The 16,973-nt window shown below is 35.6% G+C and overlaps 1 protein-coding gene across 6 annotated transcripts in view; it reads right to left on the reverse strand.

Annotated features, from left to right (window-relative positions):
* The window catches only part of PPHLN1 (periphilin 1), a 61,633-nt gene that overhangs the window by 31,792 nt on the left and 12,868 nt on the right, over positions 1-16,973 (reverse strand). For 3 of the 6 annotated variants that reach the window (XM_086884669.1, XM_086884670.1, XM_086884671.1), the window contains exons 6-7: positions 5,213-5,421; positions 1,519-1,598 (exon numbers count right to left, since the gene is read on the reverse strand). In XM_086884669.1, the coding sequence (XP_086740795.1) occupies positions 1,519-1,598; positions 5,213-5,421 (289 nt within the window). Of the gene's footprint in view, positions 1-1,518; positions 1,599-5,170; positions 5,422-16,973 lie in introns of all 6 variants that reach the window. The other 3 variants (XM_086884667.1, XM_023930859.2, XM_086884668.1) reach the window with 1 other exon arrangement.

A 16,973-nucleotide genomic window follows, 5' to 3' on the forward strand; every position in this document is an offset into this window, starting at 1 on the left:
ACCAGCAGATATTTAGGCTGCAAACTTGCAAGAAACAACCAACCTAATAGATCTCAAAAAAAAGAAAAAACAAAACAAAACTAAACTGTTGCACCCCACTTTCCCACCTGAAAACAGAAGTCTCTTTTTTTTTTTTTTTTTTTTTTGTATTTTTTAATCTCATCAGTAACATGGAAAAGCAAAAGCCTGACTTTGCTCAGCAGCTGTTCCTGTCTCACACATCCTTTTGCCTTATGTTGGATACAGCCTCCAAGGCTCACAGTCTATAAGAGTAATAAAGAAAAACAAAAGATTTCATGCCATAGTCAAACAGGTGGCTAAGATCAGGCAACATCAACATGTATTAATTCACATGCATGAATATGCAAAAAATAATTATAGAAAAAATACCTTTTCAGATTTCCAAATAGATACTACAGTGAAAAGAGGTATTGCTATGGAAACATATACCTTTGTAAAAATTTCAGAGCTAAATTATAACTTAGAGCATTGAAAATCATATCCTTTAATTGCTAATATACAGCATATAACTGATTTCTCAAGTCTTGATAAATTGTAAGACTCTGGTTCTGGAGATGTTCATGTTTTGCCAAGACTACTTCTGAGTCAGTGAAGCACTTAGGTAACTTAACTGCTCAGTGCAACTCCAGCCAAAAGGCTCACTCCAAAAGGCTCCACTGACACAGGGCAGTTACATTATAAGCAGATTTGGGGACTCAAGAGAAAAATCAATAAACAGTCAAGGAAGTACTTCCATTTCTGCATCTGATGCACACCCAATAAATATTTATGCTGTCTGGGGAGATGACTTCCACCAAAGAAAGTTTCATTTTGCACGGCCTGTATCAAGTGGATATCCACTCCCAGCAGATGCTTGCAAACTGATGGCAAAAAACCAATACAACTGACTGAGAAGAAAGCAGAACACTTACAGAATACAGAGTTCAAGCTCACACTACATATTAACACAAAAGCAAGAGATTTTGCAATGCCTCTTTGTTCTCAAAGGTGTGTATTAAATAAGGATTTGATATTAAGCTGCAGCGTGCTGAGTGTATAAGCACAATAGGTGAACTAATTATAAAGTGTATTTTATGAACCAAATCAGCATAACTTGTGCATAATAGCTTTTATCTCATTTACCCTTATTTTACATCACTGAAAAATACATTGCTTGCCTCCCCCCTTAAGGACAATGGCAATCAGCTGGCAGAGCAGTTCTAAAAGAGACGTGTAAGAGGTAAGTACTGAGAATGACATAGCACAACCAAAGCCTGGGCTTTTTCCCCATTGAATAACATGGCAGGTGTGTCTGTGTCAAAATAAGTGCTAATACTGACATATTCACAACACAGAGTTCTAAGACCAAGTCCTACTTCTATTGTAAGGAATAGGAAGTAATATTGTAAGGAATATGTACTTTAACAGGTGAATGCACAATCTCCTTCCAGCTAAGGAAAAAATCCAAGAATGACCAATCTAAAACTATGGTGTGAAGAAGTCAAAAAGAAAATTCACCTTTGATGAAGGTACTGCTGTGGACCCTGAAGGTGATGCATCTCGTGATGTTTTCAGCGACTGACCTGTCCTCTCTTTACCTACAATTAAGAAAAAAATTAATGACTGAGAAATTAAAGATATATATATTGCAAATATGCTTACTGGCTTAGAAAAATTGCAGTATAATTTTATGATGTCAGACATGAACCTTATCACCCTCAACAACTACCTGACAGGAGGCTGTAGCAAGATGGGCGTTGGACTCTTCTCCCAGGCAACTACTGACAAGAGGAAATGGCCTCAAGCTGTGCCAGGAAAGGCTCAGGCTGGACATCAGGAAGAATCTTTTCACTGAAAGAGTGGTTAAGCTTTGGAACAGCTGCTCAGGGAGGTGGTGGAGCCACTATCCCTGGAGGTGTTCAAGAAATGACAGGACATGACATTTAGTGCCATGTCAACGGGGTAGTGTTTGGCCAAAGGTTGGACTTGATCTTGGAGGTCTTTTCCAACCTTAATGTTTCTACAATTCTATAAAATCTACATATTCCACCATCTGACAAATATTGGTAACACTTTTTTTCTCCTCCTAAGTAGAGAAAAGATACAGCTGTGTCATTTAATGCCTTTAAGAAAACCCAGTCCTTTTTTCCATCATTAACTGTAAGGTTGTTATCAGTAGGATTCCATAAGATGATGTGATTTCACTTTTTAATATTCTTGCAATAACATAAACATGAAATATTAGACACCAGTCACTCACTCATGGTAATCAGGTAGTGTATGAACTAGTTTAGCAGGCCACAGTATGTTGAAAAGACCTGCCATGGGAAACAGTCCTGTATTGTATCAGCCACAGAGTAGATGCTTCTTGTAAGATCACTGTCTTTCTTATGAGAGTTAAAATTGGCAAAATGTCAAATCAAATTCACTGTGCTAATCACAATCTGTGTACAGTCTTGCCACAGACCAGTTACAGGCAGCCCACAGCAACAGAACTGGTTGCTGTGTAAAGTACTAGTTTTCAAGTTGTGGTCCATAGATTAAATCTAAAAGATCTGAAAAAGGTAAGTACAAAAAGCAAACATGTTTTAAGTCGGTCTAAATTAACCAGACTATTTACACTCACTGGGGAAACAGTTGACTGATCACAAACAAGCCAAGGTAATGTAAACTTACCTTGGCTTCCATTAAATTTTTATAAATACAATTAATAACGGGATAAATTTAAAAATCTATCAAAGACTTATGAAAATTTGGAGAGAAATTATTTTTGTATAAATATAAATGTGATTGTTCAGTATGGCTTTAAATATGGCTTTAATTTAATGAGTCAAAGCAAGAAAGCACACAACATTTTTGTCACTACTAAGTAACACAAGTTTTTCTCCCATGATATGTGCTTTTCAGCCCCATAGACAAGCCACCTCCTTTTAAATTCATGGACTACTCTGCTTCCCACATGCCTCCTTTGTCAGACTGGATTCTTTAAAAATTATCTCAGTTAAATTGGTTATATGTTTGCACCTGAACAAAAGAAATTAATTCACACAAATGGCAGAAAATTACTTAAAGTTAAGCGAAGTTGAAAAAATGCCATTTAATTAGAAGACATAATTAGGCCATTTTTTTCAGAATGTGTGTGGCTCCTTTGAGCATCAAAGCCCTACCTGTAAAATTAAACATGACACTCTTCAAGCACCAGTATTCGCCTTCTTGCATTTCCTCAGCACACCACTCTGCTGACCCCTTAGTGCCTGGGCTCCTGAAGGAATACCATCCTGCTTCTCTCCGAGCTCTCCCATCACAGATGAATGCTTGTCCTTTCCCTTAGCCCTTTCCCTCTCTTTACCAAGCTACTTCATGTCCCTGCAGTTTTCTTTGGTTAAATTCTGTATTTATCCTGATGTATGAAGTATGGTGGAGCACAGGATATTCCTTCTCCAGTGCAAGTCATGTGGCCGAACCAATTCAGATAGCATGATTTTAAACAGCATTATAGTATTTTACAAAGATGCCATATTGCAAATTCCACATGAAATAGGATATGCTTTGCATGTTGTAAATCCATTTAAATGTACTACTGACATATGAGACGTTCCACTAGATGTTCCTTTTAAATATGCGGTACATGAGCTTACCTAAGGCAAACCACAATAAAAAATTATTTTATAAGTATTCTTTAAACCATTTTTACCTTGCAAATAGGTATTTTAATTCAGTCATCTAGAGGGACATTTTAGTAGTCCTCCTTTCCAGGGAAAGGATAAAGAAATAGTCCAGTGTATAACTTAGCTGGTCTCTTAAAACTTACCTAGAGATGATTGAGAAAGGTTTTCAACCATGCAAATGGGAGAAAATATCAAAAACCATAGACCTAGATGTAAGCTCCTCTCTTGATCAGCACCTTTTCTGGTTTGTGAACATATCTACTTCTAAATCACTACCTCCACTATTGTCTGAGTAATTCTAACAATGTAGTATATACATATATGATCAAAGTCAGCTCAAAATTAAAAAAAAAGAAACATTCCAAAATTTTGTATGGTTTCTCACAACATTGCTTTCCTGTCCCTAGTAATTACAAGCTGCACACCTACAAGACTTCTAGAAAATTAAGTAACTATCTTATTTTTTTCTTCCTCTCCTACACTTAGAGGAATTTATGTTCACTAAGTATTGCTACAAAATGTTAAAAGCACGGTAATGCTCAAATAGAAAGAACCATCTCTACTCTGCAAGGAGTGAAATTATTCCTCAATATTTAAACAATGTTAACTAAATCACAAAAATCTCTTTTGACAGGAAGTGCTGCATAATGGTTCAGTGTCACTCTGGAAACACAATGTGCCTTCTCAGTAAGCAAAAAAAAATCTAATTCGTTTTTAAAAAGCTGCCAAAATGAACAGTAGTTTGCATAGTTCACTAGAAAGCATTTGCAGAAAGAGAAATCAAATTGGATTAATTTACATAAGCTGTACAAACAGAGTGGCTAAGATTGTAGTATACTAAAAAAAGCAATTCCTTTTTTTCCCCAAAAAATAATTTAAATATGAAAGCTCAAATATTTTCAAAACATGATTCATCAGACTTCTGGGAAACATTAAGAGTCAAGCTTCTAAAAGTCAGAATAGACTAAACTGAGATATGCTTCACATTTCTTTAAGGAGAGCAAGATCTGAGAAGTTTTGACATTGAAATGTAATTGCTAAAAAACAATCAGTTTCAAAAGCCTAGTAAAAACTGGAGAAAATGCAACCAGTAGAAGTATGTTCTTTTACTTCTCCATTTTTTTTAATCCATGTTTTATCCTGGTTGCAGGAAGAAATGTCTTTATCTGCTGTAGATGGAGCAAAGTTTCCTCTCAGGAAATGAAGCACATAAAGAAGTAAAAGGAGCTGATGCTAAAAAGAACATAAAATACTAGAAAAAGCTGTGCAGCTGAAACTCCTACAGTCAGTCTAGACCTGACACCAAAATAACACCTACAATCTCCCACATGAAATACATAAGGGAACAGAGAGTACAATGAAACAACCAGAGCAGACAGCTCATAGACAGCACAAAATGTCAGCTTTTCCCATTTTAAAACAAGCATATAAGGAAGAGAGGCTTATACAGTGACTTGCAGTTTCACCTCACTAACCAGTTCACATCATTAATCCAGCATTACCTTGCTGAGAAGAAATATTTCTTTTATGTAAAGATGACATACTTCTGCTATGCTGGTGGAAAGGATAGGCTTTGCTTCTTTCAGGAGAGTAGCTCCTGCTGCTGACACTAGAGCCAGATCTGCTGTGCGGAGAATCCCTCCGGCTCCCTGGCGATTCCCTGAAGAAAGGAGAGTCCCTCTTGTGAGGGGATCGATCTCTCACATAATGAGAAGAATAGAAGCTTTTTCTTCTGAAGCCATCTCTGACATCCCTTGGAAGACAACAAAAAACACAAGAAACTTGGTTATCCTTCCAATGTTTATGGTACAGCACATATATAATGTTCACGCCTGGTAAATACAAACAGGTTAACTGTCATCTGCAGAACACATCCAAAATCTTCAGTGTTTTTAAGAGTACTAGGCAAAGAATGAAAAACAAGTAAATAAAGTGAAAAAAGGGTAATTTTTTAAGATTTCATTATGATACCTCATTGCTAGAAGCTAATTCCTTTCTATTTCTTGATAATACAGCTAAAATGTAAGAAAATGACAATGACAAAATGAGAACTCTCACATTTTTTTTTCATATTTACTACACTTACTACACTTATCCTGAAAATTAAGCCTGAATTTACAATAGCTAAAAATGCATATCCAAATATTGCTTACACTATTTGGCATTTTTCACCTAAGTTTTTCTCTTATTTTCAAGGGAGTATAGTCCTCATTTGCTTTCAAACACCTTGTTACACAAATATCACTGAGATATTTCAGCTTATATCCAGCAAAGACAAAAAGAAATCTGCAGAATATCTATTCTCTCACCATGAATCCACCCAAGGTCAACTCTTGAATGAAAATATGAAGACTTACATCTTGTAAATGTGTTTCTCACAACACACAATATTAATTTTGAACTTTAATGTAAAATGTCACAAAATCAATTGAATTAAAACTGTAATTTAACAAACCATAAAACTTTCTACTGAGTTTAAATATTGTTACTCCAGACCACAGCACAAATGTGTTGGTTATTTGTAAATCATATTCATGTACACATAAGTGCAAAGGTGAAAAAAAAACCCCTTAGTATAATTTCAAACTTGTCCTAACTCAGAGCTAAAAGATATACGAAGCAACTGAATCTAGACTTGTCACTTTTGCCTTGGTCAGAAGATGCATTGGTAAGAATAGTGAGTATTTCTCAGCTTCTCCATCACAATCTCCAAGATTTCACAGCATTTCTAGTAAATCAGAATGTATGTTCTCTCCTATTTCTCATCAGAGTCCAGTATTTTAAATAGGGGAATGTCTCACAAAAATCTGGTGGTCACATTGAGCACAACGTAGCTATAGCTAGTTTTATGCTGGTGGAGAAGAAGAAAAGATGTACAACTCCTACAGCATGGCACAGGCCCATATTTGTGACTGATAAAAAAGGATTTCCGCGTGCCAAAGGTGTCTTGGGTGATGGAAGCTTCACAGGTAGCACCACAAAACAAAAACCCTGTGACACTGACGTGTTTTTACACAGAGCAGGTTTACTTGTTGCATGGAAAGCACATCTCCATTATATGTATGAACATTTTATGTAGCTACAGATATGAAGTGTAAATTCAGGCTTGAAGAATACTAGATTAACTCAGCACTGAACTCTTTTTCTAGCTAAGTGGGGGGTTATTTATTAAAGAACATATTGATTAAATATTTATCAGGAATGACTTAGGTACAGCCCACTTTTTCTTCCATTTCCTTCTTAATCTCTCTCTTTAAATGTTATTTATTTTTAAAGCAGAAGCTTTGTGGCAGACTAGTAAACCACCTTTATGTGTAAAATACACTTTTATGACCATGTTATTAAACCCTCATATACAGAGCAGTTTATTATGGTAGTGTTTACAGAGCCCCAGCTATTGCACATGTATAATAAATGCTCTAATATCCATGTAAGAATTTTAAAAAAATATAATTGAAATGCACTTTCAAAGAGGAAAACATTTGAAAGCACCATCCTGCAATAATATTGTGCACCCTAAAATAGAATCTCACTTTCAATTTTTGAATTTTTATTTCATCACTGTGTTAATTCTTAATTGAACCATATCTCATACAGAACATTCAAGCCATTAACTATATTAAATCTGTTTGGGAGAGAGCAGAGCAACAGCACAGCACTTCTGATGTTTTCCATTAATGTAATGCACTGAACAGAACAAAGATAGTATTGTTTTGCAGTTATTTTTTCCTTAAACACTTAAACTAATATACACCTGCAATTTGGTAATGAAGGCCCCAGTTCAGCAAAGTAGTTAAGCACATGCTTCAGATTCTGACACATACTCAAAAGGTTTACTGAGCAGGGACAATATTTAGTAGAGATGCAAAATAGACTTTAAAATATAGCTACTGCCCTTAACAACAAATACAGAATTAATCTCTTTTAAATAGTATCCCTTAAATCTTTGTATTTTGTGTTCATAATTCATACTTAATTCTGAAAGCACAATTTTGTTCTCTCAGCAGTGTTGCAACAGGAAGCAGTATCAGTGTTAACCTTGATGAAACTTGACCATTAAATTCTCACTAAAGCTAACAGTCTTGGAGGAGCTTCTGAACTGTTACAAAAACAGCCACAGTGTGATACACCATTCACCAAGGGCAGCTGGGGAAGAGCTCCACCCTGACAATTATTTCAGTTCTCCCTAAGTACTGGTTTCCTCAAGGGTAAAACACAACTACACAACAGAAGAAGGTATGACTTTCTGCATAGCAGAAAACCAAGGGAATACAACACTGGAGAGATTTTCAGCTGCCTACAGAACAGAAACAACACAGCAGTATAGCTTAAGCTCTGTGAAACAAAGATGAACACAAACCAATGTGTCAGATTTATCTCTTCAGAGTACTCAGAGGTAAAATTAAATCACTTCCTGGATGTGAAATGCCCTGGAAGAGAGAGGTACTTGGGTATATGAAGCACATAACATGCAATAAAGGCTTTACTGAAAGAGGACTTTTAAATCACTCTCATTGAATTTGTGCTACTGGGCAAAAGCCAACAATACTTTGTGCTCACTGTTCTCTGAGACTTCTATATCCCATTACATTCAACTTTTCAACTAGAAAATTAATCTGCATTATGGCCCAGCCATAGCGAACATAACTCTCACTTTTGACACTGAGCTGAAGACTGGCAACAAAACAGCATATTATTGTGGAACAGAAACAGGAGGGTCTTCCAGGAATTCACAGGTGAGTGCTGTGTATAACCTACATAAAAAAGTCAACAGAGAGGTTTTTGTGATCCCTTCCACCCAAGAAAGATTACTGCTATTGCCAAAGGGATTAAACACTCCATTTACAGCCTTGTGCTTAATTACTAACCTTGCCTAGAAATAACTCTCACACTTTTATAAATAAATTGAAGAAGAAGCTATAAATAGCTTTTGCAACACCAGACTTCAGTGCTAAGAGATGAAACAGTCAAGATCTGAACTGAATCCTTAACTGAATATACTTTTTCTGTCTCATAATGCAGATGCAAGGGGGATGGGGAGAAAAAGTTAAACTAAAATTCATTTTTTGCCTGCCTTTTCAGGACATTGCAAGAGCTAACAATATGAATCACACGATGTAGAAAATATTTAATAAAATATACAATGCCCCCAGCCTCTAGAATAGGCAAGAACACCTCCAATTTTAACATCTTCAAAGTAAATGTAGGTGGTGCAAGATTCCAGCCACCCCTCTCCCAGAACTCATTCAATTTCTTTCCAAAGTACACAGTACTGGGTTGTGCAACAAATCAACAACTTACTCTTCTGCTCTGGAGATTTGCTATTAATCTCCTATTATTGTCCAAAGGTCCTTATGCAAATTTATCCTAAATTCAAGTAACACAGTGAATTACATCATCATACACAGAAGACATTGCACCTGGTTCCAATGGCTTTCATCTGAATATTTGAAATGATGACAAGATTTCTTATTGACAACTGGTTTTCAACATTTTATGACTAAGCAAGTAACTGGAGCACTTGCGATATCTGCATTTTGCTCTAAATGAATTAACATAATTAGGACCAGCCAGCATAATCTTGTTAACAGCTTTCTGCATGAAGGCAAAAGGAAACAGGCATTGTGAAACACTGTTTCAAGCAAAAAAGGATATCCAGAAATACCAAGTGTACAAAAAAGTTTGAAAATATATAAATGTTTCATCATCTTTATCTGCATGCAGTACTTCTGAAGTTATCATAAGCAAACACCAGATCTCCAGACTGATGCCATTTGTCCACCTCACTCATGTATGAGAGCTACTCAACTCCTCTTTCCCTGCCACTACCTTGGGATGTCATGACAGGTCAGTGAATAAAAAAATAAGACAATATGAATATTATAGCAATATTAGAGAGAAATGCTATGTTCTTTAATTGAATAGTAAAGCTATGCACTTCAATGGCATTGGAAATCCCACTACATTGCTTTCTCATTAGTACCCTCCTCCTTCTTACTGTCATTGGTAACACACTATTAGATTTGCTGCCAGATAAGCCCGCATCATAAAAGTTTATTTAAACTAAAACTCTCTATTATCTGACACAGAGAAATTATGGTCAATCACAGATAAGGACAGAGAACAAAGTAACAAAGAGTCCAGAAAAACACAGGTTGAAGTACCAAAGAATTGAGAGCAAACAGCTTTAGACAATTCTACAGAATAAAGACAATATATGTTATTTAGACAAATTAAGATCAAATTAGACAAAATAACTGCATTCAAATGCATGTGAGTTTGTTTTGTCTTATTTTTAAAAACAAGGGCTTAGTAAGACCCTCCAGTTTCTCCAAAATAGAAAACAAACCACAGGTCTTAAGATCCAGAGGGAGTACTTGCTTAAAGTGATGGACCAAATCATGGTTTCCATGAACAGCAACAACATTTACATCTGCACTTTGAGCAGCCTATCACCCCAGAAGAGTAAAGCAGTTCAAACAACTAGCTCAGGGAATAAACCTCTTCCATTTCAGGACTCTATGCAACTAAATCAAGTAGCAACTAAATAAATTCCTAAACAGACTTAATTCAAAATAGAAACAACTGAAATCGTCTATCTCAATATAAGCTTAAAAAGTGGAAAAAAGCCAGGAAGCGCAATACAGTACTTTACATACTTCTTTTTTCCCTTAATGCCCTAACAGACCAGAGAAACTGGTCAATGTTTTAGCTTCTAGACAAAGTTCTAATGGACAGAGATTCCTAAGTAGGTGCTTGCACTTTTACCCTCATCCTGCCTCAGGCAGAGACCAGCACACAGGAAACATTTTTAAAACATTTCCCTGAGGTATCAAATCACATTGGTACCCTTCAAAAGTGTCTTCTCTTTGAGGGCTTTGAATTTACTTTGTTTTTTACTTCACTCTTAGTACATGCCAAACAATTTAATGTAGACAAGCACTTGTCTACATTAATTAATTAATTGTCTAACAATTTAATGTTGACAAGCACATGTTAAGCCCCAGAAAGAAATACTTTTACACTTTATTTTAGGAATTTAGGCTTTTATGTTCAGCAAGCCTTTTCTTTCCCCAAAAGCTATCTTTAAAATCCTTCCATAGAAAAACCCAGAAACCATGAAATAGCTGCTGGAAGAGCACTTAATTTTTTCATCTTTGTGCTGCAGAATGCAATTAGTTCATTAACAAAAGAATGCAACAAGTAGTGCTAGGATATGCTGATTTGATCAACTCTTGGGTTTGACTTTCTAACACTATCCAAAAACTACAAAATGAAAGAGCAAGTTGTGGAACAGGTTTGTAAGCAGTAATACCTTATGTCAGTAATACTGACAGACAATACCCTTATTATATTTACTTTTTTCCTATTTCCAAATCCCTTAATGAGATCTATAAATCAAAAAACACTCAATTTTTCTCTATATGGGAAAAATGCATTACAGATCTCTATGTTTTTATTCTCAAATTAAAGTGAGATTTGAAACAATTAGGCCAAATAGGTTTCACTTGCTTATGTCCCTTAAAGTGTTGTAATAGAGGTATGGACTTCTGCATACCAAATTTCAGTAAAGTCAGCACACTACTACTTCTGCTTCTGGATTTCTCAATATAAGACATTATACATATATGAAGAAAAATATCCATTGCACATAATCAGATTTTACTTTACGTGATCTCAATCCTTCCTGTCAGGTATACAGTTTGTTCAAAATCAAAATGTGAAGAGAGATATTTCCCCTTAAAAATTATTCAGCCATGTAGCTTTATCTTCTTTATTTTCCAATTTGCTTTTTCCCTTCGGTTTCATTATAATTTATCGTTTCTATAATAAACATTAATATCTCTTGCCTCTTTTTGCAGGTGATTTCCTATATATTGTAAGTGTCACTTGTTTGAACATATTTAACAGCAGCTATGCTGCCTGGGTAAATTCCTTCTTAAAAATAATTTTGCAATTCTTGTATGCCTTCAGTTATTTCAGTGATTTAGTAACAGTTAACTTTGGAGCTCCATGACAGCTCATGCTGATTGAAACTGGTGCTGCTGCAATCCTGAACTCTGCAACCTTCCTTGGATCCAGACTTCCATTCTGTGCCTAAGCTGGTATGGATATTTTTCTCTCAGACAACAAAACTGGCAGACAAATATTAAATTCATTGTGGCGGGTTAGCACACTAAACCAACTATAGGAAATAAACAAACACCTGAATCAGAACCAGGGAGACGAGAAGGACTGCAATGGCACCTGCTTAGACAGTTAAAACTGTTGTGGAAATGCACTCTTACTGTAGGAAAATCAGTCTCTTTACCTCATTCATGACTTTTAATTAATTACCATAAATAAAACAGGTTCCTTGACAGAATTCTAGAGCAGTTGAAGTTAGAATCAGTAAGCCTCAAGGAAGTAATACTCCTTTTTTTCCCCTAAAAATAACAGACATACATATTTAGAAACACTGACTGGCTGTGAGTACTAAACATAAATTCAAAGATAAATTTTAAAACAGAATACTGCTTACCAGACACAAGTTTAGGAAGTATTAATAAATTAGCAGTAGCTGAAAAGAGGTTTCAAAGAAGGTAATTCATTGCTTTATACTTCAGTCTCCTCTGTTAACATAATCTTTAGCCTTACTTAGATCCTTGTACAAAATGCTTCAAAAACGGCATCTAACAACAAAAAAATTGTAGAACACATACTGAGTCTAGGAACTCATCAAACCTGAATTAGTTTGCTCATCTACTCTACCCTGATGAGATTCCACCTGGTATGCTGCACCTAGCTCTAAAGTCCCAGAAAGACATGGATAGCTGGACCATGGGCAACAAAAATTATCAAGTGGGATGGAGCGCATCTATGAGGAAAGGCTGCAAGAGTGGTGTTCAGCCTGAAAAAGAAAAGGCTCTGCCAGAAAATGTTTATGACGAGTATGCTGAAACAGGTTGCCCAGAGAGGTGGTAAATAACCTGTCCCTGGAAAAACATTCAAGGTCAGGCTGGATGGGGCTCTGAGCTACTTGATCTACTTGAAGATGTCCCTGCTAACTGCAGGGTGCTGGCTAGATGACCTTTGAAGGTACCTTCCAACTCAAATCATTCTATTATTCCTTAACACATTAAAACTTTTTCCATTTTACATCCAAAATTCATAATCACACTCTCAAGCATAATTTTCAAAAATAATTAGGCATACTAGGCTAGATAAGATACGATTTAATATGTGCAACTGTTGAAAGTCAGCCTTCAGAAGAGAAAGACATTCTCACAGCTGGCTGACCCAACCCTGTTGTGTGTAATGACACCAATATTCAGTTTCACTTAGAGAAAAGCATCTACTATCAGCTCATAAACAAGTCCTACAGAGCTTCATATACAAAGGAAAGAACCTTTCAGGTTATGCAAATACTTATCATGAACTAATGTCAAGACTAACACTGAGAATAATTTGTTACCATGCAAAAATAGTACTATCTTTTAAAAATAATACCAATAGTATGAGACCATGGAATTGTTTTATTGATGAACTTTTCCTCAGATGTAGATCATAACACTCTAAACCCAAGAGCAGGTGGAAATAACACACGAAACATTTTCTCTTTAAAGCAAAATGCTTAACAAAAGGATGCCTAAACTATCAGTAACATTAAATTTTTTCTCATCCTCTCCTGTATCCTAATATCCCCACCCTCTCCCAATGGGAATTGAATCTAAAATGTTTAGTATATTCAAAATACAACAAACAAGTTCTTGGAACCTAACAGATGACAAAGAATTTACCTTCCTAAGGGAAGTTATGTCAAAGTCCTCTGTGACAATACACCTCAACATGAGAAAGCCATGACTACATTCATCAGCCCAATTCATTGGCTTTCATTGAGATGATTTAGTTAGATGCCATCTTAAGAGAAGACGTCTGGACTCGAAGGGACACTCCCTCCTCTTTCCCTCCCCCACTGTCTCAGCAGCTAGGTGTTTTTCATTGAAGTAGTTAGGAAACTTTTCCAGAATAATCAAGTGCTACCCATGGGAGTTTGTCTCATTATTTCCCAATCCAGCATTAACCTGCTAGTTTTGATACCATCTATAGTGCTAGCTATAGGACTAGACCAGGCGAGTTCACTTTCCAAATACTTCCTTTAAGAGATATGTTAACCAAGATCTTACAGTGTTAAAGGAGCATAATCGTACCTTTAGGCACATTATCCTATCATACACTGTAAACAGAGGAGCTCTTTACAGCTTATTACCATTATGTAAACAACATTTATTAGAAGGAAATCATCGTTTTCCCAAGATGTGACTTAGTTTTAAACAATGAATCAATGTTATTACAAAATTTAACTGAGTTTGCACAGACTACTTAATTTTTCCTTACAGGTGTATGGGTATGTATAACATATATTACAACACCTACAGTAAACAGTTCTCATGCAATAGCCCCCATTAAAAAATATAATGATGACATCAATTTTATAGGACAATTTAAAACCTTACAAAAACCACAGTGGGAACACAAAAAGCCACAAATCCTTAAAACACAACACAGCTTTGGATCAAAAGCAAGTCAACTAAACATGATAGCAGTTGAGAACTGCCATGATGAAAACTTCTGAGGTTTGTTTTTTTAACCAAATTCGGTGCGTTTGCTGTAATTTTCTCAAATAAATACTTACCAGTCAATTTACTACCTGGCCATTCTTTATTCAACAACAAGTTTTAAGAATATAAAAATGTTCTTTGCAAAGTTTATAAATATCTGTCTTTATCCTTTCCCAATGCCTCAGAGTAACTGATACACTTAAAAGGACCAAAGTATAAGAAATACCATACACACAGAATCCAACAGAGATACGTACTGTAATTATGCTTTCCAAAACAAGCCCACCCAATTTTCTCTTAGGGCTTTTAGAGAAGTTACATCTGAGATTTAGAATTGTTCCATATTTCATATAACAGGCCAGCTCTACTGTATGAGGCTGTTTATTTACAAGCCCAGCAGAAAAAAAAATAAAAAAAAATCAGGTACTAGGAAATCCTGCTAATTTGATTGTTTAAACTCTTTTCTCTCACCCTGAGATGGAAACTACATAACCAATTAGAATTCTGCAATATCCTTTAAAAGGAACAAAACTATCAGTAAGCATTTTCTGAAAGCAAACTTTTTTTTTGAGCATGGGATGGATAAATTTTGCAAAGAAAATAAAACAGCCTTCAATAAACATCACAGTCAGTTGTTATGCAAAGAAAACATTTAAAATATTCATCTCTCAGCAACTAAAACTAGCTGCCAGTGAAAGTAACACTGACCTTCCAATTTAGCCACATAACTAGCTAAAACATGTTAAAAGAAAAAAAAAGAGGAAAAATAGGAGGAAAAAATAAGAGGAATTTCTATGTCCTCCCATATTTTTGCATCATAGGATTGGGCAAAAAAATTCTACAGCTGAAATCCTGTCTAAGGCCTCCTTTACTCCCCCTTCTCAAGTGACAAACATTTCAAAAGTGGAATGACAGCAGTCTTGCTTTGAATGAGGTTTCCAGCACAATTCTAGACATATGCACACAGGACCCATGTGCAGCAGAAACTCAGTTTGACATAAAATTCTCAGTAAGAAAACAGGCAGTGTTCACATAGTCTCTTGTTTTTAAGTTAAAGACAAGAAAGATTCATCACAGCAATAAAACCAGACTTGTCCAAATTGAATTTTTTTTACTTTCAGTTGACCTGTAGCAGTGGACATTTCTGAACTGCTCTTGATTACACTCAGTCTTCAGTACAGGGCATTTTTAAAATGCTACATGGTATCTGCACGAGAAAATTTGAGTTCTTAAAATCCATTTAAAAAAAACTTACAGAACTACAGAACCCAAAGTGCTAGCATACAATCAGACATATTTAACTCTGAGTAATGACAGTCAAATTATGGAACATAAATCTCAGTTTGCAAACAAATTGGTTGTCCTAAGCACAAAAGAGCTACAGCCAGCAGAGCAGAAAACAGTTCTTAAAGAAAACATAGCAACTACTGAATCAGTAAGACTGCTACATAAAACACAAACTGAATATGAAGTCATTATATATTTAGTGTAAACCAGAATCAACTTTTAAGTTGTGTATTACCTATTATCTTGTCCCAAAAGGTTCTAATTTCCCCCCTTCACCATCCAAAATATCACAAGCCAAGATAAACTAATTTAGCTAGCAGCTTAACACAAGGGCTTTCTGAGCAAAAGATTTCAACAGACAAGTCCTTGCCTGGAGTTGTAGACAGGTATAACAAATCTACCACAATGATCTATTATAAGGAAACTGTAATTTTGTATATGAATAAACAAGGTACTCAGCCATATGAATACCTGAGAGGTTCAATGTTCTGACAGAGATTCTATTTATTTATTAAAAGAAAAAGGCATGTGTTAATGAGTATGATTACAACTCTGCTTATCAATCTCTGTCAAAAGCAAGACCATTTTCTTTGGGTGACTGCCATATTTATTTTCGTCCACACATGTTTTTTAATAAAGAATTAGGTTTTTGTATGGTGTCCCTTAAGAGCTGTCAAATATTGCAACAAAACAACAGACTTATGTGCATTTACAGCACCATCTCATAAATCCCTTTGGCTAAGTTTATCTTCTATAAGGAAGACACAGATCAGTTTACATTACAAGAAAGTTTAAATCCAAAGCCTTATGGCCTCCCACAATATAATACACTGCTTTAGAATATTATACTATTTAAACATGTTCACTATTTCAATAATTGAAGAATACATATGGGGAAGAGGAAAAAAAACCCCAAGAAACAACCTACTTCCTGTAATTCAAAGGTGATTGCATGGTGGCAATGAAAAGGTAACTGCCTTGGCCTATGACACATCTGGACTCTCAATATTTAATGTGGCTCTATTGAGAGAAGAGTCAGTGACTCTTATTTCCACCTGGAGATTCACTCATCAAAGGTTTTCATTTAAAATAACCATTCTTACCAAAGAAGAATGTTGTTCTCAATGTACAATCTTCAGACCACAACTCTACAACATCCTGTCAACACCTTGTGCACTTACAAGGGGTTAATCACTAAATGGAAGGGTAATTCAAGCAGAAATCAAAAAGCCAGGATTGTTGGATTTCTATCCCCCACTTTGCAAACAATTTACTCAATGGCCTTATGTAAATACAGTCTCACTGTGAAGCTGCATGCACCTAGAAAAATCAAGATCTATTATGCTTTACAACACTTAAGTGGTAACTGCAAGTTTAATGTTCAGACATCCATATAATTTTTTCAGATGAAAGACAA

Source organism: Cyanistes caeruleus, chromosome 4, assembly GCF_971803275.1.
Source record: "Cyanistes caeruleus chromosome 4, bCyaCae1.hap1.1, whole genome shotgun sequence".
In the NCBI taxonomy this organism is placed as follows: domain Eukaryota; kingdom Metazoa; phylum Chordata; class Aves; order Passeriformes; family Paridae; genus Cyanistes; species Cyanistes caeruleus.